This window comes from Mus musculus, chromosome 6 (assembly GCF_000001635.26).
Source record: "Mus musculus strain C57BL/6J chromosome 6, GRCm38.p6 C57BL/6J".
Taxonomy (NCBI): Eukaryota; Metazoa; Chordata; class Mammalia; order Rodentia; family Muridae; genus Mus; species Mus musculus.
In genome coordinates, this window is record NC_000072.6 from 142,213,499 (window position 1) to 142,237,011 (window position 23,513).

Consider the following 23,513-nt stretch of genomic DNA (forward strand, 5'->3'; position numbering starts at 1 on the left):
TACATCGATTTTTCTGTCATGGAGCATCTGGGTTGTTTCCAGCTTCTGTCACAAACAAGGCTGCTATGAACATAGTGGAACACATGTTCATGTGGTATGGTGGGGCATCTTTTGGATATATTCCCAAGAGTGGTATTGCTGGGTCTTCAGGTAGATCTATTTCAAATTTTTAAGGAATCTCTAGATTGATTTCCAGAGTAGTTGTACCAGTTTGCAATCTTACCAGTAATGGCGGAGTGTTCTTCTTTCTCCATATCCTTGCCAACACGTGTTGTCACCTGAAGTTTTGATCATAGCCATTCTGATTGCTGTAAGGTGGAATTTCATGGTTGTTTTGATTTGCATTTCTATGATCACTAAGGACTTTGAACATTTCTTTAGGTGCTTCTTAGTCATTTGAGATCTCTCTGTTGTGAATTCTCGGTTTAGTTCTATACCCATTTTTTGATAGGGTTGTTTGATTTTTTTTTTTTTAGTGGTTAGCTTCTTGAGTTCTTTATATATTTTGGATATTAGCCCTCTATTGGATGTGGGGCTAGTGAAGTTTTTTTTTTCCCCAACCTGTAGGTTACCGATTTGTCTTATTGACTATGTCCTTTTGCCTTACAGAAACTTTCCAGTTTCATGAGGTCCCATTTACCAATTCTTGATCTTACAGCATAAGCCATTGGAGTTCTGTTTAGGAAATGTCCCTTTGTGCCGATGAGTTCAAGGCTCAAGTGCAGTTTACCTGCCCTTTCTCTTCTATTGGATTCAGTGTATCTAGTTTTATGTTAAGGTCCTTGACCCACTTGGACTTGAGCTGTGTACAGGGTGACAAATACGAGTCTATTTTCACTTCTTTACATACATACAGCCAGTTAGACCAGCACCATTGATTGAAAATGCTTTCTTTTTTTTCCACTGTACATGTTTGGCTTCTTTGTCAAAGATCAAGTGTTCATAAATGTGTGATTTTATTTCTGAGTCTTCAATTCTATTCCATTGATCAACATGTTTGTCTCTGTACCAATACCATACAGTTTTTATCACTATTGCTCTGTAGTATAACTTGAGGTCAGGAATGGTGATTCCCCCAGAAGTTCTTTTATTTTTAAGAATTGTTTTCGCTATTCTGGGGTTTTTGCCTTTCCAGATGAATTTGAGAATTGTTCTTTCCAATGTATTTGAAGAATTGTGCTGGGATTTTATGGAGATTTCATTGAGTCTATAGATTGCTTTTGGTAGGATGGCCATTTTTACTATATTAATTCTGCCAATCAATGAGCATGGGAGATCTCTCCATTTTCTGAGATCTATTTCTTTCTTGAGAGACTTGAAGTTATTGTTATACAGGTTTTTCACTTGTTTGGTTAGAGTTACCCCAAGATATTTTTATATTATTTAGAGCTATTGTGAAGAGAGTTGTTTCACTAATTTCTTATTCAGCCTGTTTATCATTTGTATAAAGGTAGGCTACTGATTTATTTGGGTTAATTTTACATCCGGCCACTTTGCTGAAGTTGTTTATAAGCTGGAGAAGTTCCCTGGTAGAATTTTTGGGGTTGTTTATATATACTATCATATCATCTGCAAATAGTGACACATTTATTTCTTATTTGCCAATTAGTATCCCCTTGATCTCTTTTTATTGTCTTATTGTTCTAGCTAACACTTCAAGGTCTATATTGAATAGATATGTGGAGAGTTGGCATCCTTGTCTTCGATTTCAGTGGATTTGTTTCAAGTATGTCTCCATTTAATTTGATATTGGCTGTTGGTTTGAAGTAAGTTGCTTTTATTATGTTTAGGTACAAGCCTTGTATTCCTGATCTCTCCAATACTTTTAACACGAAAGGGTGTTGTATACAAATGCTTTTATATGCATCTAAGGAGATGATAATGTGATATTTTTCTTTGTTTGTTTATATAGTGGATTACGTTAATAGATTTTTGTATATTGAACCAACCTCATATCCTTGGGATGTAGGCTACTTGATCATGGTGCATGATGGTTTTGATGTGTTCTTGGAATTAGTTTGCAAGAATTTTATTGAGTATTTTTGCATCGATATTCATAAGTGAGATTGGTCTGAAGTTCTCTCTTTTGGTTCTGTCCTTGTGTGGTTTAGGTATCAGAGTAATTGTGGGTTCGTAGAATAAATTGGGTAGAGTAATTTCTGTTTCTATTTTATAGAATAGTTTGAGGAATATTGGTATCAGGTCTTCTTTGAAGTCTGGTAGAATTCTGCACTAAATCTATCTGGCCCTGGGATATTTTTTTTTTTGGTTGGGAGGTTTTTTAATGACTTATTCTATTTCCTTAAGGGATATGGGCCTCTTTAGATAGTTTACCTGCTCTTGATTTAACTTTGTTATATGATATCTGTCTAGAAAATCATCCATTTCATCTAAATTTTTTCAGTTTTGTTGAGAATAGGATTTTGTAGTAGGATCTGGAGAGTTTTTAAAATTTTTTTCATTTCTGTTGTTATGTCTCCCTTTCATTTCTGATTTTGTTAATTTGGATACTGCCTCTAGGCCCTTTAGTTAGTTTGGCTACAGGTTTGTCTATCTTGCTGATTCTCTCAAAGAACCAGCTTTTGGTTTCGATTAGTTATATAGTTCTCTTGGTTTTTATTTGGTTGATTTCAGCCCTGAGTTTGACTATTTCCTGCCTTCTACTCCTCTTGGGTATGCTTGCTTCTTTTTTGTTCTCAGTTGTGCTGTTAAGTTTCCAATGTAAGATCTCTCCAGTTTCTTTACCAGGGCACTTAGTTCTATAAATATTCCTTTTAGCATTGCTTTCATTGTGTCCCATAAGTATAAATATGTTGTTCAAAATTTTCATTGAATTCCAGGAAGTCTTTTACTTCTTTCTTTATTTCTTCCCTGACCAACTTATCAGTGAGTAGAGTGTTGCTCAGTTTCCAGGTGTATGTGGATTTTCTGTTATTTTTGTTTTTATTGAAGATCAGCCTTAGTCCATGGTGATATGATCGGATGAATGGTATTATTTCAATCTTCTTGTATCAGTTAAGGCTTGTTTTGTGACCAACTACATGGTTGATTTTGGAGAAGGTACCATGAGGTGCTAAGAAGTAGGTGCATTCTTTTTTTTAGGGTGAAATGTTCTATAGATATCTGTTAAACCCATAATGGTTTATCTTTATTTTTCACTGTGTCTCTGTTTAGTTTTTGTTTCTAGGACCTGTCCAATAACAAGAATGGGCTATTGAAGTCTCCTACTATTATTGTATGGGCTTTAATGTGTGTTTTGTGCTTCAGTAAAGTTTCTTTTATTAATGTGGGTGCCCTTGAATTTGGGGCATATATGTTTAGAATTGAGGCTTTCTCTTGGTGTATTTTCCCTTTGATGAATATGAAATGTCCTTCTTCATTTCACATCATAACTTTTGAATGAAAGTCTATTTTATTGGAAATTAGGATTTCAACTCAAGCTTGTTTCTTGGGCCATTTGCTTGGTAGATCTTTTTTCCAGCCTTTTACCCTAAGGTAGTGTCTATATTTGTTATTAAGATGTGTTTCTTGCATGCAGCAAAATGCTGGATCCTGTTTGTATATCCAGTGTGTTAGCTTATGTCTTTTTATAGGTGAGTTGAATACATTAATATTGAGAAATATTAAAGACAGGTGATTTTTAGTTCCTGTTATGTTTCCATCTTTTAATATCTTTATATTTTTTCAAAGACTTGAAGTTTTTGTCATACAGTTCTTTCACTTGCTTGGTTAGAGTTATACCAAGATAATTTACATTATTATTAGTGGCTATTGTGATGGGTATTGCCACCCTAACTACTTTATCAGTCCATTTATCTTTTGTATAAAGGAGGGCTACTGATTTCTTTGAGTTAATTTTATACCCAGTCACTTTGCTGAAGGTTTTCATCAGCTATAGGAGTTCTTTGGCAGAATTTCCACAACACTGGAGAATCTCAATGAAATGGATGGTTTTTTTGATAGATTCACTTACCAAAGTTAAATCCAGACCATGTAAACAATCTAAACAATTCCATAAATCCTAAGGAAGTAAAAGCAGTGATTAAAAGTCTTCACCCCAAAATAAACCCAAGATGAAACGGTTTTAACAGAATTCCACCTGACTTTCAAAGAAGAGCTAATACCAATACTCCTCAAGATATTCCACAAAATAGCAACAAAGAGATTTCCAAACTCATTAAATGAAGCAACAGTCACCCTGATACCTAAACTGCACAAAGAGTTAGCAGAAAAAGATAATTTCAGGCCAATTTCCCATATGAACATTAATACAAAATGTATTCAATAAAATACTTGCAAATTTAATGCAAGAACACATCAAAGATATCATCCAACCTGATCAAGTATTTTTATTATTTTTAAGTGTGTGTGTGTGTGTGTGTGTGTGTGTGTGTGTGTGTGTGTGTACATTTGGTATGTGCCTGTGAGGTGAGTACAGATGCCCACAGGAGCCAGACATATCAAATCTGCTGACACCAAAGTTACAGGAAGTTGTGAGCCTCCTTATATAGGTGTTCAGAACTGAACTAGGATCCTTTGGGAGAAGAGTAAGTGCTGTTAACCACTGGAGCATTCTCTCTGGTCAGACTGAAAGATGCTGTCATGCCACATAGACACATGTTAAAATACAAACCTCAATATTTCTGAGTCCATCCTAATCTTGGTTCATACAAGGAAAGAAATAACCAAGGTGATAATTGGTTATGGTCAAAGGCTTCATTTCCCTCCAAGTTTTGCTAAAACCTTTAATTATGACTCATCAGTAGTACTTGGTGTAATTAGATGAGGTTATACATTTATTACTAACCAGGCCATAATTATGAGTTAGTGGAAATTTGTCCGTTCAATTTCATCTCCACCATAGCTGAAAAGGTCTTGGTTAGAAAATGTATCAAGCTGCTGTCACTTACTCAGGTTTCTTTTGTTTGAAATCCCACTGGACCCACAAGCACATAGTTGCTGCTTTCCTTTCCTCAGGATGACAGTGTCTGTCTACCTGATACTATTTTAAGTAAATTAAGTCTAAAATACCACTTCTGGGTTACTTGTTTCTTGTGCTTTTTCTGTGAGGAGGTGCTGAGGACTTTCTATCAAAATGTACTTTAGGATGTGTGGGTGATCTGGCTATGAAATCAGTCATGCTATCAACCACACAGCTGATATGGCTGGCTAAGCAGGTATCTATTCAGGAAGCACTGCCTAGAAATTGTGATACCATAATAAACTGGGTCTCCCAACATCAATTAAGATAAAACAGTCCTCACAGACCTACCCACAGGCCAACCCAATGTAAACAATTTCTCATTGAGACTCTTCTCTCAGCTCATTTTATAATATGTCAAGTTGAAAATTAAAGCTATCCATGACACCAGCACAAGCTATATGGTTGAGTTACAGGACATCCTATATACTTAGTAAGAGACTGTCAAAAAAACAACTAAAAGAAAATAAAAGGAAAAGGCAGAAAAAGGAGGGGAAAAAGGAGGGGTAAAAGAAAAGGAGATGGATCAAATGTATTCTTTGCCCAAGGAGTAATAACCCTGACTCTGATAAAATTACTGTTGAACACTGAGAATCGATACTTATATATTTATGGTTTTGTATGTTTTCATAGGTTAGATAAATCTCATTCACCAAATGACTGATTGACTAAAATATTATATGCACTCCTGTTGAGGAATGTTCATATACCAATTAACTGACAGAAGCATAGTTCTACAGCTTTACCCACAACCCCATAGATCCCCAATGTTTTTAAACAACACATGGTCCTGAGACACCATACCCCTCCATCTTACCCACTGTTCACAGCCTTCCACACCAAGTTCTACTCTACCTGCAAGCAAAATCACCTAATTAGTAAATTTTACTAATGTATTGCTACTGACACCTCTATGTTTTTGTGGTTGTCCCAAGCAGATACTTTAATAAGAGATATTAAGTACTAAAATAATATTTAAATAAGGGACCCTTTTGGTGTTTTTCTTCTTTAATTAAAAGGACAGGTACACATCTGTTCAGAGTTTTAACACACCCAAAGACCAAAAGATAAGAGCTAGTCTAAATAATCTTTTGAGACCTTTCATTAAATATTATAACTTCTTATTCAAATGAATACCACAGAAAACAGTGCAAATTAGAGAAATAAAATGAACAAGTTAAACACAGACTCACTCCATGCAAGACTTACAATGCATTCAACTCAATAAGTTTGTATTCACATATATAGGACAATCTCTCTACTCCATATTTATATAAACCTAAAGATACTGTTTATCTCTGGACTGTTAGTAGGGAAGAGTACTCCCCCACAGTTCTGCGAGCTTTGGCTTTTCCTTTGCACTGATGGGGTGCACTGGCTTCCCACATTGGCTGACTCCAGCCAGAATGGCCACTTGAGCATTCCTGTCTGCATGCTATGCTAGGCTGAAATACCTTTAGGATGGTTTGCTGCCTGCTGAAGTCTCTACACCAACTAGACCTGAAGCTCCACTAAGAAGGAACTTGAGCCACCTCACTGCTAAGTCACCTCCTGAACCCTTATTCAGTTCAGTCTGAGACAAAAGAGATGCTGGGGGCTGGGGCTATCACTCAGTAGTGGAGGGAGCCTAGTGTCCAGGGAGCCTGGGATTCAATCCCAGGATTAGAAGGCTCAAGTTTGTATATTTTATGTGGGTTCTCACCAAACCCAGACACTGTTGTAGATGCCAAGAAGTGCTTGCTGACAGGAGCCTGATATAGCTATCTCCTAAGAAGCTCTGCCAGAGCCTAAGTACAGAGGCAGATTTTTTCAAATATGTAGTTTCCTTGTTCTTTGAGCACTTTATACATTTATGCAGTGTGCTTTGACTAAATCCATCCTCCTCCCCCTTACCTCCAACTCCTCCCAGACTTTGCCCACTTCATCTACTTTATTCCAACTTCCTATGCTCTTTTGTAAAACCCACTGAGTCCAGTTTCTTTTCCCTTTTAGATACTTTTTTTTCCACAAAATGGAAACCAAATTCATAAGGGCCCTGACTCACCATAAACCCCACAAAGGCACTCAGTATGTGGTCTGCTAATATTTACTCAAGTGTTAATGTCATGATGGCCTGCATGCTCCTGCTGCTGATAAAGCACTTTCCATCTACAAGATGGACATTAATTACAGAGTCTCTTTGGTGACAGCTAAGCAAGGGAGAGGTGTACAAGATCAAGCTTGGTAGTTACAAAGCCATACATGAAGGCTTGGGCTGTAGTTCTTCAAGCTTCTGACTGCCAAGGCATTTTCTGATATTGTTGACACTGACTACCAAAAGGTCGAGGACATTCTGTGCTTGGGAAAATATTACTTAGTAAAACAAAACAATATTCACCAAAAGAGGGAAAGAATAGTGTTATAAAAGGAATTCTCAGGTTGTTTTCAAAAGGACATTAATACTTTTGAGCTTATCAATTTGAGGTGAATATTTCAAACTTTTCAGGCATCAGTAAAAAATAGCAGAGATCCTTGTAAAATACATTTTAAATTTTCTTTGAAGGGTCTAGTTTAAAACCGCATCAATAAGAACTGAAGGTGGTAAATTGACTTCAGTGTTCTTTCACTTCAAAAAACTTGAGAAGTAATTAATCTGTCAGCTGTTCTCCTCATCCTCTCTGTGGCACTAATCCACTTGAAGACTACAGGGTTTGTAAACTGAAAATGTAAAGTGATGGTTTGTAAACTGAAAATAATGCCGTCTTTTCAAAAGCGTGGGGAAATTAGATTTCAGCGCTATTATGTAACTAATAGCCCTGTGTTTTTCAATTTCTAATCACATCCTGGCCATGAGCAGTAATTGAAGCCGAATGGTTTTTCAATTCTGTGTCCTTTAAGAACAAGGTTAGTGCTGTAGAATTTCCTGGTAGAACTTTTAATTAACAGGCATGGTTATTGACTTTTGCCTGGAAATACATTAGAGCTTACAGGGCAAAGCCAGACTACCATGGAAAAAAACTGAGAGGCAGAGATATATACTGAATGAAACTTAAAAGAACATTTGTTTTTATATCAATTGGAATTTGTTGAACATACAGATTTTTTTCACACTTCAAAGGAGTCTGGAGGTACCCAAATTTCTATGTCTCCTGGAAATTGAAGCTATAAAATAGAAGGTAAATTAAAGGTTATAAAAAGTTCAATTTCAGAATTAGTTTAAAAGTCATTTGCTATTTGAAGGTTATTCCATACTGTGGCTCAACAGAGTCTTAAGAAATCATTCCACATAAGATGGCTTCTGAGCATCTGTTAATGTAAATTAGTAATACCTGAAATATTTTCAACATGTAGACTATACATATACATCATCATTATTTGTGATGATGGCTTGTTGGAAATACTGAAGGTAAACAAACCAAACTAAATGGTAGGTTGAAGAAATTTAAGATGTTTAAAACGGCTGGCAGAATAGTAATCACTATAAAAGCCACTTAAAACTATAACTATCCATTTTTTAATATATGCCTGAAACCAAATATATGAATATAATTTAAATAATGTAGTAAGAATTTATTCCTAAATCAACTTTGTTCCATATATTCTTGTTTTAAGATATTTTTTCATTTACATTTCAAATGCTATACCCAAAGCCCCCTATACCCTTTCCCCACCCTGCTCCCCAACCCACCCACTCCTGCTTCCTTGCCCTGGCATTCCCATGAACTGCATATGCTCTTAGCAAGACCAAGGGCCTCTCCTCCCATTGATGGCTGACTAGGCCATCCTCTGCTACATATGCAACTAGAGACACAGCTCTGGGGAGGGGGGTACTGGTTAGTTCATATTGTTGTTCCTCCAATAGGGTTGCAGACCCCTTTAGCTCCTCGAGTACTTTCTCTTTCTCCTTCATTAGGGGCCCTGTGTTCCAACCAATAGATGACTGTGAGCACCCACTTCTGTATTTGCCAGGCACTGGCATAGCCTCACAAGAGACAGCTCTATCAGGGTCCTGTCAGCAAAATCTTTATGGCATATGCAATAGTGTCTGGGTTTGGTGGTTGTATATAGGATGGATCCCCAGGTGGGGCAGTCTCTGGATGGTCCTTCCTTCCATCTTAGCTCCAAACTTTGTCTCTGTAACTCCTTTCATGAGTATTTTGTTCTCCATTCTAAGAAGGAGCGAAGGAAGTGTCCACATTCTGGTCTTCCTTCTTGAGTTTCATGTGTTTTGCAAATTGTATCTTGGATATTCTAAGTTTCTGGAATAATATCTGCTTATCAGTGAGTGCATGTCATGTGTGTTCTTTTGTGATTGGGTTACCTCACTCAGGATGATATCCTCCAGATACATCCATTTGCCTAAGAATTTCAAGAATTCATTGTTTTTAATTGCTGAGTAGTACTCCATTGTGTAAATGTACCACATTTTCTGTATCCATTCCTCTGTTGAGGGACATCTGGGTTCTTTCCAGTTTCTGGTTATTATAAATAAGGCTGCTATGAACATTGTGGAGCATGTGTCCTTATTACAAGTTTATTCTGTATATTCCTAAGAGACCAAATTTTGTCTATAACAGCATAAGGAATTAAATTTACCTTTTAAACAGAAAGTGATATAAGTATCACCATATTTTTGGAAAATAAATTTACTTTTGAAACAGAAAGTGATTTAAGTTTCATTATAATTATCAGAAAGTAAATGTCATTATAATTATTGTCTCATAACTTTCTCTGGCATCTTTGTTCTTGGGTGGTTGTTCAATGTGCAGCCTCTACTGCACTGGCTCTGAATAATAACAGGAATTATCAGAAAATAGTTTTTATTATTTCAGTACTTACATGATTTTACAAGGTGTTCTCAGAACTGAGTATAATTTTATATTGACTTTTATGACTAAAAATAATTGTAAAACCAATATAAAATTTCTAATAGGCATAACAATTGAATGATAGTAGAAAATTAAACAGTATAAACAAATGTGTCTGCTGATACCGTACATTACTCTTCTGGAACATACAGAGATTTGCTCAGCATCTGTGCCAAGTGAGTCTGTGGGTGCTCACATCTTACATAGTGACCTTTACTTTAAAATAGAATAACTCACAACATTTTAGTCTGTCACATTATTTTCATGTTTCCCATAATCATGTGTCTTATACATACTAATAAGATATCCTTAAAATGTACTTCAATGTGTTTCTTTATATCAGTGACCCCTTTGGTGATGGAGGATGTACACATACACATATTCATGTTAAGCTGGATCACTAGGAGTTTCTAGGAATGTCTGCACACCTCTACATGCGAATGTTAATGTAGGCAAGTCATTAAGAAAAAATACTTAAAGTGGGGCTATCATTTCATGCGCTAGATACTTCCCACTTTACCAGCATCCTAATGATTACTTTGAATAGTCTTGTGAATGCTCTTATCACCTTTTGGTGGAAGCTATCCTTGGGGGAGCCATTTGCATCTAGGAAACAATTTTAAGAGCTCTTGATGAGTATTTCATGAAGACTGGCTGTTGTTTCATTAACTCAATAGGATAAGGTTTTATTTAGAATAACTTAAGATGCTGTTATTTCCCTCTAGTCAGTGGTCAGAGTCCAGCCCCAAAATTTGCCTATAAAGAATTCTATATTCTGCTCCAATCACTGTCAAGAGCATCTTCAAACACAGATGCCCCTGTGTTTCTGTTCTCTACTATTTATATCTATCTATCTGTCTGTCTGTCTGTCTGTCTGTCTGTTTACCTACCTATCCACCTATCTATCTATCTATCTACTTATCTATCAGTTTTCGGGTTCACAGAACAACTTCTAATCCTATCTGTATTTTAGTAAATGCCATCTTTACATATTAAATAAATGTCATTCCATTTTGTTTGTATATAATATGGCTTCAAAGAATAGTCAATAATTTCGAGATGAATATAGACCAAATATGTAGATTGCCCTGAGAGTGGTGTCACAAACTTGAAATCCCAGCACTAGAAATAGATGGCAAAAGATGATGCTGGCCTAAAAATTAAAAGGTGGAATTTGCTTCTAAAATGAAAAAGAAAACAAACCTTTGGGTCTCAAAATAATCTTCCTACTGACTGATTCTTTATAATATATTTAAACTAAACAAATATTAGGTCATTTGATGTTGCTGGGAGTGTTTTCTGGACCCAATCCTTCTGATTGGTATCTGTGCCTGTAAGTGGACCCTGAGCTCCAGCCCTCCCCAACCCAATCATACCCAGAAACAGCTTGATCCCTAGGATTTCTGACATGCCCAGGCTCACAGGCTCACCGGACGGGCAGGCTCCAGTCAGAGACAGCAAGGTCAGCTAATACCAGAGATGACCAGATGGTTAGAAGCAAGCACAAAAACATAATCAACAGAGAGCAATGCTACTTGGCATCACCAGAACAAAATTTTCCCACCACAGCAAGCCCTGGATACCCCAACACACCTGAAAAGCAAGATTCTGATCTAAAATCCCATTTCATGATGATGATAAAGGACTTTAAGAAGACATAAATAATCCCTTAAGAAATACAGGAGTACGCAGGTGTACTGGCTAGTTTTGTGTCAACTTGACACAGGCTGGAGTTATCCCAGAGAAAGGAGCTTGAGTTGGGGAAATGCCTCCACAAGATCCAGCTGTAAGGCATTTTCTCAATTAATGATCAAGGAGGGAGGTCCCCTTGTGGGTGGTGCCATCTCTGTCCTGGTAGTCTGGGGTTCTATAAGAGAGCAGGCTGAGAAAGCCAGGGGAAGGCAAGCCAGTAAAGAGCATCCCTCCATAGCCTCTGCATCAGCTCCTGCTTCCTGGCCTGCTTGAGTTCCAGCCCTAACATCCTTTGGTGATTAACAGCAAGTTGGAAGGTGTAAGCTGAATAAACAATTTCCTCCCCAACTTGCTTCTTGGTCATGATGTTTTGTCCAGGAATAGAAACCCTGACTAAGACAACAGGTAAACAGGTAGAAGTCCTTAAAGAGGAAACAAATGAATCAAAAAAAAAAAAAAAAGAACAGGAAAAGACAAACAATAGGGTGAAAGAACTGAACAAAACTGTCAAAGATCTAAACATGGAAATAGAAACAATAAAGAAATCACAAAGGGTGACAACACCAGAGATGGAAAACCTAGAAAAGGATCAGGAGTCATAAATGCAAATATCACCAACAGAATACAAGAGAAAAAAGAGAGAATTTCGGGTGTAGAAGATACCATAGAAAACATTGACACAACAGTCAAAGAAATTGCAGCAAAAAGGAAAAATCTCCTTACTCTAAACATCCAGGAAATTAAGACACAATGAAAAGACCAAATATAAGAATTATAGGCATAGAAGAGAGTGAGGATTCCAAAATTAAAGTGCCAGTAACATCTTTAACAAAATTGTAGAAGAAAACTTCCCTAACCTAAAGAAGGAGATGCCCATAAACATACAGGAAGCCTACAGAACACCAAATAGATTGGACCAGAAAGAAAAGTCCTTCTTTCACATAATAATGAAAACATCAAATGCAGAGAAAAAGGAAAGAATATTAAAAGTGGCAAGGAAAAATGATCAAGTAACATATAAAGGCAGACCTACCAGAATTATACCATACTTCTCAACAGAGACTCTAAAAGACATAAAAATCTTGGGCAGATGTCATACAGATCCCAAGAGAACACAAATGCCAGCCCAGGCTACTATACCCAGCAAAAGTCTCAATTATTATAGATGGAGAAACCAAGATATTCCAAGAAAAAAAACAACTTTAAATAATATCTTTCAACAAACCCAGCCCTATAAAGAATAATAGAAGGTAAACCCCAACACAAGGAGGGAAACTACACCCACGAAAAGCAAGAAATTAATCTTCTCACAATAAACCCAAAAGAAGAGAAACACATAAACATAACTCCACCTCTAACAACAAAAATAACAGGAAGCAACAAACATTAGTCCTCAATATCTCAACATCAATGGACTCCATTCCCCAATAAGAAGACATAGACTAACAAACTGGATACATACACAGGATGCAGCACTTTGCTACATACAGGAAATACATCTCAATGACAAAGACAGACACTATCTCAGAATAAAATGCTGAAAAAAGTTTCCAAGCAAATGGTCCCAAAAAACAAGTTGGAGTATCCATTCTACTATAGAATAAAATTGACTTTCAAACAAAAGTTATCAAAAAAGATGGGGAAGAACACTTCATATTCATCAAAGGAAAAATCCACCAAGATGAACTCTCAATTCTGAACATCTTTGCCCTATTTGCAAGGGCACCCACTTTTGTAACAAAAATGTTATTAAAGCTCAAAGCAAACATTGAACCTCACCCAATAATTATGAGAGACTTCAACACCCCAGTCTCACTAATAGACAGATCATGGAAGCAGAAACTAAACAGAAACACAGTGAAACTAACAGAAGTTATGATCCAGATGGATTTAACAGATATCTACGGAAAATTTCACCCTAAAACAAAAGAATATAACTTCTCAGCACTTCACGGTGCCTTCTACAAAATTGACAATATAATCAGACATAAAACAAGCCTCAACCAATGCAAGAAGATTGAAATAATCCATGCATCCTATTAGATCACCACAGACTAAGGCTGGTCTGCAACAACAACAAAAACAACAAAGAGCCCACATATACAGGGAAGCTGAACAATGATCTACTCAATGATAACTTGGTCATGGAAGAAATACAAAAAAAAAATTAAAGACTTTAGAATTTAACAAAAATAAAAGTAAAACTTAACCAAACTTATGAGACACAGTAAAAGCAGTGCTAAGAGGAAAATTCATATCTCTGAGTACCTCCATAAAGAAACTGGAGAGAGCATACACTAGGAGCTTAACAGAACATCTGAAAACTGTAGAACAAAAAGAAATAAATTTACTCAAGAAGAGTAGACAGTAGGAAATAATCAAACTCAGGGCTGAAATCAACCAAGTAGAAACAAGGAGAAATATACAAAGAATCAATAAAACTAGGAACTGGTTCTTTGAGAAAATCAACAAGATAGATAAACCTCTTAGCCAAACTAACTAAAAGGCATAGAGACAGTATCCTAATTAACAAAAACAGAAATGAAAAGGGAGATAGATATAACAACAGAAATTGAGAAAATTAAAATATCATCAGATCTTACTACAAAAGGCTATACTCAAGAAAACTGGAAACTGCTAGGCATGGTGGCACACTCCTTTAATCCCAGCACTCGGGAGGCAGAGGCAGGTGGATTTCTGAGTTCGAGGCCAGCCTGGTCTACAAAGTGAGCTCCAGGACAGCCAGGGCTACACAAAGAAACCCTGTCTTGAAAAACCAAAAAAAAAAAAAAAAGAAAGAAAAGAAAACTGGAAACTCTAGATGAAATGGATGATTTTCTAGAAAGATACCATATACCAAAGTTAAATCAAGATGAGGTAAACTATTTAAACAGGCCCATGTCCCCTAAGGAAATAGAATAAATCATTAAAAAACTTCCAACCCCCCCCCCAAAAAAAGCCAAGGGCCAAATGGCTTTAGTGTGGAATTCTTTAAGACCTTCAAAGAAGAGCAAATACCATAACTCCTCAAATTATTCCATAGAAACGAAACAGAAAGAACAATACCTAATTCATGTTATGAAGCCACAGTTATTCTGACACCTAAACCACACACACAGACCTAACAAAGAAAGAGAATTTTAGATATATTTTGCTTATGAATATCGATGCACAAATACTCTATAAAATTCTAACAAACTGAATCCAAGAGTACATCAAAACCATCATTCACCATTATCAAATAGGGTTTACCCTAGATTGCAAGGTTGGTTCAATATACTAAAATCCATTAACATACTCTACTATATAAACCAACTCAAAGTATAAAAACCACATGATCATCTCATTAGATGCTGAAACATCATTTGACAAAATTCATCATCCCTTCATGTTTGAAGTATTGGGGATATTAAAAAATTTTAGACCCATATATAAACATAATAATAGCAATATACAGCAAACCAACAGCCAATATGAAATAAATATTTTAACATCAATGGACTCAATTCCCCAATAAAAAGACATAGACTAACAGACTGGCTACACAAACAGGATCCAACATTTTGCTACTTACAGGAAACCCATCTCAGGGAAAAAGACATATACTACCTCATAGTGAAAGTCTGGAAAACAATTTTCCAAGCAAACGGTCTGAAGAAAAAAGCTGGAATAGCCATTCTAATATCAAATAAAATCAACTTCCAACCCAAAGTTATCAAAAAAGACAAGGAGGGGCACATCATACTCATGAAAGGTAAATTCAATGTGTACATGCAACACATTGAAGAAGAAACTCATAGGGAAGAACCTGCTGTCCTCACATTGGCTGAGAAGTAAGGAGAGATTGGTTGAAGGGGTCAGAAGCCTAGTATCTCTTCCAAGGGCTTATCATCATTTACCCAAATTCCTGTTCTAGGCACCACCTCTTAATGCTTCCACCAACCATTTTTTTAAAGATTTATTTATTTTATTTATTATGAGTACACTATAGCTGTCTTCAGACCCACCAGAAGATGGCATCTGATCCCATTACAGATGGTTGTAAGCTACCATGTGCTTGCTGAGAATTGAACTCAGGACCTCTGGAAGAGCTGTCACAGTGTATCCCTATAGTCTACTTTCATCTACACTTTTTTATTTGCAAATGTTCATTGGTTTGGTAGGAGGCCTCTGGTCTCTGCTACTCTATCAATACTGGAACCTCACTGAGACTCATCTTGGATATACAGCTGTTTCTCTGCATCAGGGAGATCCTGTGATTTTTGGATATGTAGGACCAGTCCCTTCATTCATCCCAGCAGTTCATTGATTGGGTAGATATTGAGCTGGGCCAGTTCAGAGCCCTGGATCTGGGCCTGAGAAGTGTCTGGGCTGGTCTCTTGTTCTCACACCCTCAGAGCTCGCCTCTAAAGCCCCACACAGGTCCAACTCTACCCTGGTGCCCAGGCAGGGTGCAGGGACTTCTCTCCCAAGTGTCACAGCAGATGAAGGGTAGGGCCAGCTGTTCAGCTTTGATGACCTCAGGGCCAACTCTTCTGCCTGCTGTAGGTAGCAAGGGGTGAGTGGGGGAGCATCTCTCCCTTGTCCATGTCACCAAAGAGCAGACAAGTGGGAGGGTCCAACTTCCTCTTGCCTAAGCCCCCACTCCCACACCAGGATCAATTCTACTGTGCAGCCCAGGAGCAACATGGGACCTGTGCTCTCAAGTGCTATAGCTGGTAAGGGGCAATGACAGCTCTCCTGTTCTCATGACCCCACGGTCAGGTCTCCAACATGTCACAGGTGGTTAGGAGAGAGGGGGGAGCAATATATGTCTCCCTTGTCCATACCATCATGGGGAGGTCAAATGGCAGGGCTAGATCTCCCAAGCTCATCTCCTGGGTGCCATCTTACCCACAACATGCAGGGCCAGCTCATGAGTACTGTAGCTGGCTAGGGCCAGGATCAGCTCTACTGATCTCACACTCCCAAAGCCAGCTCTCCCATGATAGCCAGCTAAGCAATGGGGTCAGTTCTGCATAGGCCTCAGACATCATCAATATGTACCCACTTGGCAGCCTACACAGAAAGCCTTGTTATTGTGTGAAGCCATTCCGGACTCCCTGGCCAGCCTGACAGAAATCTGTGCCAGGCAGTAAACAAGCCCATATTTGGTGGATGGCTCGCCCTTAATCCCTGATTGGCTGAGCAAGCCTGCCTGGCAAGGTGATGTGACCTGTGGTGATTGGTTGAGGCGTGGTTGTGGCTTGAGTGGATAAAAACGCTTGTACCCCGAGAGGCACGGGGGATTTGGAGAGAGAAGCTGCCTGAGTAAACTGCTTTAAGAAGAACCAGTGGTTGTGTTTTCCTTGCTGGTAGAGTTGGACGCAACAAGTTGTGCCGAAACCCGAGACCCGACTCCCCCACCGAAGAGGTTCAGAACTTTCTGCAGTCGGGGTCTGTCGACAGGATGAGTACGGTAAGTAACTTACCATCCTGGGGTTGGGATTAGGCTCTCGGTAAAGAGACAATAAGGCTCTCGGTAAAGAGACAATAAGGCTCTCGGTAAAGGGACAATTAGGCTCTCAGCAAAGAGACAATTAGGCTCTCAGTAAGAGACAATAAGGCTCTTGGTAAGAGACAATAAGGCTCTCGGTAAGAGACAATAAGGCTCTCTGGCTCTGGAGACGAGAAAGTGAAAGAAGAGGGTAATAGGGACAGTCTATGGATTACTTTCTTTTTCTAGCCATTTGGGTAATTTTTCTTACTGCCTTTTGGTTTAAGGACTGGCCAAAAGGATGGCCAATTCAGGAGTCAGAACAAATATTACAAGGCCTGGGCTAGCAAAGAGCCCAGACATAAGTGCCAGGATGCTCCCTTGGAAAGATAAGGAAGGGCATGATGGGATGTTTCAACCATTTGTGCTTGAGCTGCCCATTACCTTATGGGGTAGGGATTTGTTGAAAATAGTGTCCTATTTAGGAGCAAGGATTGCCCCTACGGCCATTTGGCCTCAAAAGATACAATTGAGGGTTGATTCCTTGCATAGTTTAAATGATTTTCAGAAATTGTTAGGCGATATCAATTGGATTCGGCCCTATTTGAAGATCCCAAATGTTACATTAAAACCTCTGTTTCAAATTTTAGAAGGAGACTCAGAGTTAAGTTCCAAAAGGGAATTAACACCTGAGGCTAGAAAGGCCCTTACCCTAGTGGAAGAAGAATTGATTAAAGCCCAGCTTCAGCATTGTAGAGAAGGGTTACCCATCATTTTGATAATATTACCTACTGAGATGCAACCCACAGGATTATTGTGGCAAGAAGGCCCATTGTTATGGATCCATTCCAAAATATCCACTGGGAGGACATTAGATCATTACCCTACAACAGTGGCTTCTTTAGCCTTGTTGGGAATTCAGCTTTGTTTACAATTTTTTGGCATAAACCCCAGCTCTATTGTAATCCCTTATGATGGGTATCAGCAAAAGGTCCTAACAGCAAATATTGATGAGTGGGCTATTTTAGCCTGTACTAATGAGGGCCCATTTGATAATCATTATCCCAAACATCCGTTAATGACCTTTTTAAAGGAAAATCCAGTCATTTTCCCTCAAGTGATGAGGAAAACACCCATTAAGGATGCAGTTAACATGTTTACTGATGGATCAAAAACCGGATGTGGAGTATATATGGTAGAGGGGAAAGATCCTGTGGTCAGGCAGTATTATCCCTGTACTCCACAGATGGTGGAATTACAAATAGTTATTGAGGTCATTAAAGATTGTGATTTTCCTTTTAATCTAATTTCAGATTCACAATATGTAGTTAATTTAGTTTTATCCCTAGAAGTGGCTGGCCAAATAAAAGCTCATAGTACCATCCAAGCCTTGGCCTTACAATTACAGAAGTTGCTGTGGGAAAGACGCCAACCATTATATATTGGACATGTCCGTGCCCATAGTGGGCTTCCAGGACCCTTAAGTAGGGGAAATGATATTGTGGATAATTGTACTTGAAAGGAGTTCATATTTTTAGCATCCCCTATGGAGTTAGCCTCACAATTTCATTCTAAATTTCATGTTAATGCTAAAACTCTGCAGAGAAAATTTGGAATCTTTAGAGCACAAGCTCGGGATGTAGTCACTACCCACGGACATTGCCTTGAGTTTCAACACCCACCTTCTTATGGAGTGAAACCTAGAGGATTGCTCCCTCTACAGGTGTGGCAGATGGATGTGACACATTTTCCAGAATTTGGCAAATTGAAATAAGTTCATGTATCCATTGACACATGTTCAGGAATAGTTTATGCATCTCCCATGGCAGGGGAAAGGCAACTTGGGGTAAGCCCCAACAACTTAAAACAGATAATGGCCCTGCATATACTGCCAAAACCCTGGTGTCTTTTTGTCAACAGATGGAAGTACAAGTTAAACACGGCCTGCCATATAATCCTCAAGGCCAAGGAATCATTGAACAAGTACATAGAACCTTAAAAGAATTATTAATAAAACAAAAAGGGGGAATAGGCTATGGCCATACCCCAAAGATAAGACTCTCCTTAGCTCTTTTTACCTTAAATTTTTTGCAATTGGATAAGGAAGGTCGCTCTGCTGCTGAACGACATGCTAATACCAGCCCCAGTAAACTAGGGTATGCTAAATAGAAGGATGTGCTTACAGGATCATGGAATGGTCCGGATCCCGTGTTGGCCTGGGCAAGAGGATCTGTTTGCATGGTTCCACAGAATTGCGCAGAGCCAGTGTGGGTTCTGGAGTGGCTAGTGCGACGCTGTCAAAATGAAGAAGCTGATCTTGCTGGTGATGAGCGTGTATCTGCCCCTGATGGGTGCGGAACCCAGATGGGGGATACTCTTTGTGTTTAAATTGGACTGCAAATTTTGATGGCAAGATGAATGAGATTCGCTCGGTGATTGTCACTGTGAATTCTACCCGAGTGGATCCTGGCTTGGCATTGGGAAAGAATGGGGTGGGATAGGTGCCCTCGCTGTGGCCCTTGTTTTGGCATGCATGTTGTGTGTATGGTGTATGTGTCGGTTGTAGAATGCCCAGGTCCACACTGCCGCCATGGTGGTGCAAGCTTTTGCCACAGTGGAAGCAGGGCAGTCACCTCAGATTTGGCTTGTTGCCATAAAGAATGAACAATGAAGCCATCGCTCCACAGGGTTGTAAGGCTAAGCACTGCACAGAGGTTAGTCTGGAAGCTGTTTGACAATCTCTGAGAGGTATGTCTGATTGCATGAGGGTTGAGTGTCCTAGTGTCTTTCCCCCAGAAAAAAAAATGGCACAGGAGCAGGTCAGGGTTGCTCTGGGTAAAAATCTGTGAGCCTAAGAGTCAATCCTGTACATGGACCCTATTTCTGCACACTGGGGATCAGACCTCTTTTGGAGCTTGCTTCAAAAGAATATAAAAGGGGGAATTGTGGGAAGCCATTCTGGACTCCCTGGCCAGCCGGACGGAAATCTGTGCCAGGCAGTAAACAAGCCCATATTTGGTGGATGGCTCGCCCTTAATCACTGATTGGCTGAGCAAGCCTGCCTGGTTAGGTGATGTGACCTGTGGTGATTGGTTGAGGCGTGATTGTGGCTTGAGTGGATAAAAACGCTTGTACCCCCGAGAGGCGCAGGGGATTTGAAGAGAGAAGCTGCCTGAGTAAATTGCTTTAAGAAGAACCGGTGGTTGCGTTTTCCTTGCTGGTCGAGTTGAATGTAACATGTTATTCCTTAAAACCTTGATACTCTTTATCAGACACAAACTAACATGACTTCTGTATATCAGTTACTTTTCTACTGCTGTGAAAAAGCACCACAAGGCCACCTATAGAAATGTCAACTTTGGCTTATGGTTCCAGAGGTATTGAGTTCCTCACAGCAAGGAGGCATGACAGCAGGCAGCAGGCATGGTGAGCTTTTACAACCTCAACCAAAGCACACAACAGAGAAAGAAATGGAATGAGAGTGAGGCTTTTAATTCTCAAAGCCATCCCAGTGATACACTTCCTCCAAAAAAAATTAAAAAAAACACAACAACAACAAAAAAACAAAAAACAAAAAAACAAAAAACATCCCCTAGCAGTATCAACAGGAAGCCAAATGTGAAATGCCTGTGCCTAGGAGAGACACTTCTCATTCAAACCACATCTTGATTTTGTTTTTAATGCTTACCTTGAATTTTATTAATCCAAGTTTTGAAACAAACCTCAGTTTTTAATAGTTTCTAAATTTTTTTATTTGTTTGTTTGTTTGGGGTGGGATATGCACACCACAGTGTGGGAGTAAAGAGAAAAGGACAACCTGAAAGCGTGGTTGGTTCTGTCCTTCTGCCATGTTGGTCCCAATGATCAAACACAACTTGTCAGCCTTGGTAGAAAGCACGCCTTTCCATTGCGACATTTAGGTGGCCCCTCTTCAAAGGTTTTACTCTAAGATGATTTTGAAAGTAGCACTGTGCTCTGGGATATGTGACTAGAATGAGTGAGCACCAGAGGCCTCCTGAGGATGAGACAGTGACTTTTGAGAATATCTTACACTGAGTCCAGCCCTGATTTATTTTAGGAAAAGAGTTCCTCTCGTACCTCTCATGATTCAAAGGAAGTGCAATGTGCATTCTGTTCAGGGCCTTGCATAGGCCAGGAGAAGATTCATTACAGCTTAGTTTTCAGTTCTCCATCATTCTCGACCTTAGGAATTCTGTGCACATCTGTGCACTCGCTTTTCTTCACTGTGAGCTTCATGTCTGCAAGTTCAGTTTCAGAAGAGTACATTTCCCCAGGGAGCTGGAATTTCCTCATAAGTATCAGAATGAAGAATGCAGGGAGATAGCTTGATCCTCTTAGTGCTGCAGGCAACACTAGATAAATGCGCCTATTGAAAAGAACAAGTATGTATTCAATCTTACTGTGTTCAGTGGGAGCTAATTTTGTATATCGATACAAACCCTTAATTCTTCAAAGAAAAATATTAGGTGATTATTTTTCCCATGAACTTTATGAAATCTACTTTACTTAGCTATTAATTATTTTGTTAATGTGTCAAAAAATCCACCATAGAAGTTTAAATGTATTTTCTTAATTTTCATGATTGCAGGTTTCCATTGCCATCCTGAATGGATTTGCGGTCATTATAGAAATACATTTCTAGGTATGTCTATGAGTATGTTTTCACAAAGGTTTAACTGATGATTAATTTTCGCCATGAGTGTGAGCACCATGTGTTGGGCTTTTAGCATCCAGAACTTTCTAACGGAGCATGCAACAAGACCAAAATCTTCACACTCCACCACCCCGTGCCTCCCCTGTCATTAGTTAACACTAGGCAACCATGCCTCCTCTGCCATTATCACCATGTAGGTAATTTTACCCTAAGCAGCAGTATGAAACTACACACAACTTGATGCACTTGAATCTCAGAGGGCCAGCTCTCTGGTCTCTTGGTTCTTGAGGGTAACAGCTCCAGTTATTTCTAGGTATGGCAGCATGCTCTGCCTTAGTGACACTCTCAGTGGGTTTGTACCACCCCTGGGCTAAGCCAAGTTTTATTCAGGAAGCCACTAGACACTAAAATACAGTGGGGCATCTATAGGTTCCCAGAGATGAGACCAGTAGTAAAATGTAGACAGCAGTCTCCTTTTCAAGATATCCCATGGGTTTCTCATCTATTCAGGTTGAAAGCAGAAGAGGTCTCTGAACTTTCCAGGATATAAAATGCCAGAATCCATGCTGCCTGAATTTTCTGGGACTCTGTCATCCTAACTGCTGCCGAAGGGCAGAGTCCCTCCTTTCTGTCCATAAATATGGGATTATAGGAAATGAGAGATTTTTCTCCCATATAGAGTGCCCTTGATCCAAGTCTCTATATCTCGCTGTCTTGTTTATTTCCAGTGTTCCACCATGATAGCTTGGCTCAAGGTGCAGCTCGGCCATCCTGCTCCAGGGCCACTATGCAGAACACCTGTTCCTTTTCTAAAGTATTTTGAAGGGTAAGGTTAGGAAGCCCACTAAAGTTTACATGTACTAAGCACTTTAAAAATAATGGAAAGATATTAAACTATGTAAGGAGGAAATTATACCATCAAAGTGCAATTCTAAAGATGAAGCCAAATGAAATCGTATTACTCGAGAGAATGTTAGATATGAATTGGGATATTTTATGTACTACATAAGTAAGTCTCAAAAAGTTATGTTTACCTGAAGTTATTTATATTGTACATCCTACAGGCTCCTGGCTCACCACATTTCAGAGTTCCCCAATGTAAGCAGGTTCTGTCTATCAAAGCTCCAAAGTAAATGGGTGCAGGGATGCCAGCTGCAATGGAGAGAGAAAGAAAAACAGCTCATTGGCAGGAAGAAAGAACAGAGAAGGATGTGTTATTTGTGTGTGTGTGTGTGTGTGTGTGTGTGTGTGTATGTGTATATATGTATGCATATATGTGTGTATATATGTGTATGTATATATATTTGTAACTATATATATACTTCCAAATAAAATATACATACATACATATACATATATTGGTATATATACACATATATGTGGGTGTATATATATATATATGTGTGTGTGTGTGTGTGTATACGTATATATGGACTCTAAACTTACTTTTAGGAATTATGTTAATATAAACCTTTTAGATAACAGAAAGTGAAAACAATGTATGAGATGCTAAGAAATCATTCATTAAGTTCATAATCATGAACATCGTTTGTTTTCTGAAATGTCTTCCATTAATTTTCTGTACATCCAGCAAACATAACCATTCCCTTCGCATTTTATTTTTAATCTTCTAAAAAATTAACTGTGTAACTAAGTTCAAGTAAGTTCCTTAAAGACAAGGGAAAAGATTTTTCATTTCTGCAGTTACTTCATTCTCAAGTAGCCAGTGCTAAACACAAAGGCTTGTAAACTGAAGTCCAGTGTAAAGTGGGGAGAACACACCTATGTTAAAGATGCTACAAGATCATGAAACTTCCTCAGTGTGGATACTTGGGATATTGC

General features: G+C 38.6%; 1 protein-coding gene across 2 annotated transcripts in view; it reads right to left on the reverse strand.

Moving 5' to 3' along the window:
• Window positions 1-20,728: 20,728 nt before the first annotated feature.
• Window positions 20,729-23,513, reverse strand: part of Slco1a5 (solute carrier organic anion transporter family, member 1a5) — an 88,755-nt gene continuing 85,970 nt past the window's right edge. For both annotated transcript variants that reach the window (NM_130861.3, NM_001267707.1), the window contains exons 14-15: window positions 22,706-22,823; window positions 20,729-21,383 (exon numbers count right to left, since the gene is read on the reverse strand). In NM_130861.3, the coding sequence (NP_570931.1) occupies window positions 21,164-21,383; window positions 22,706-22,823 (338 nt within the window). In that variant the 3' untranslated portion in view covers window positions 20,729-21,163. The remainder of the gene's footprint in view (window positions 21,384-22,705; window positions 22,824-23,513) is intronic.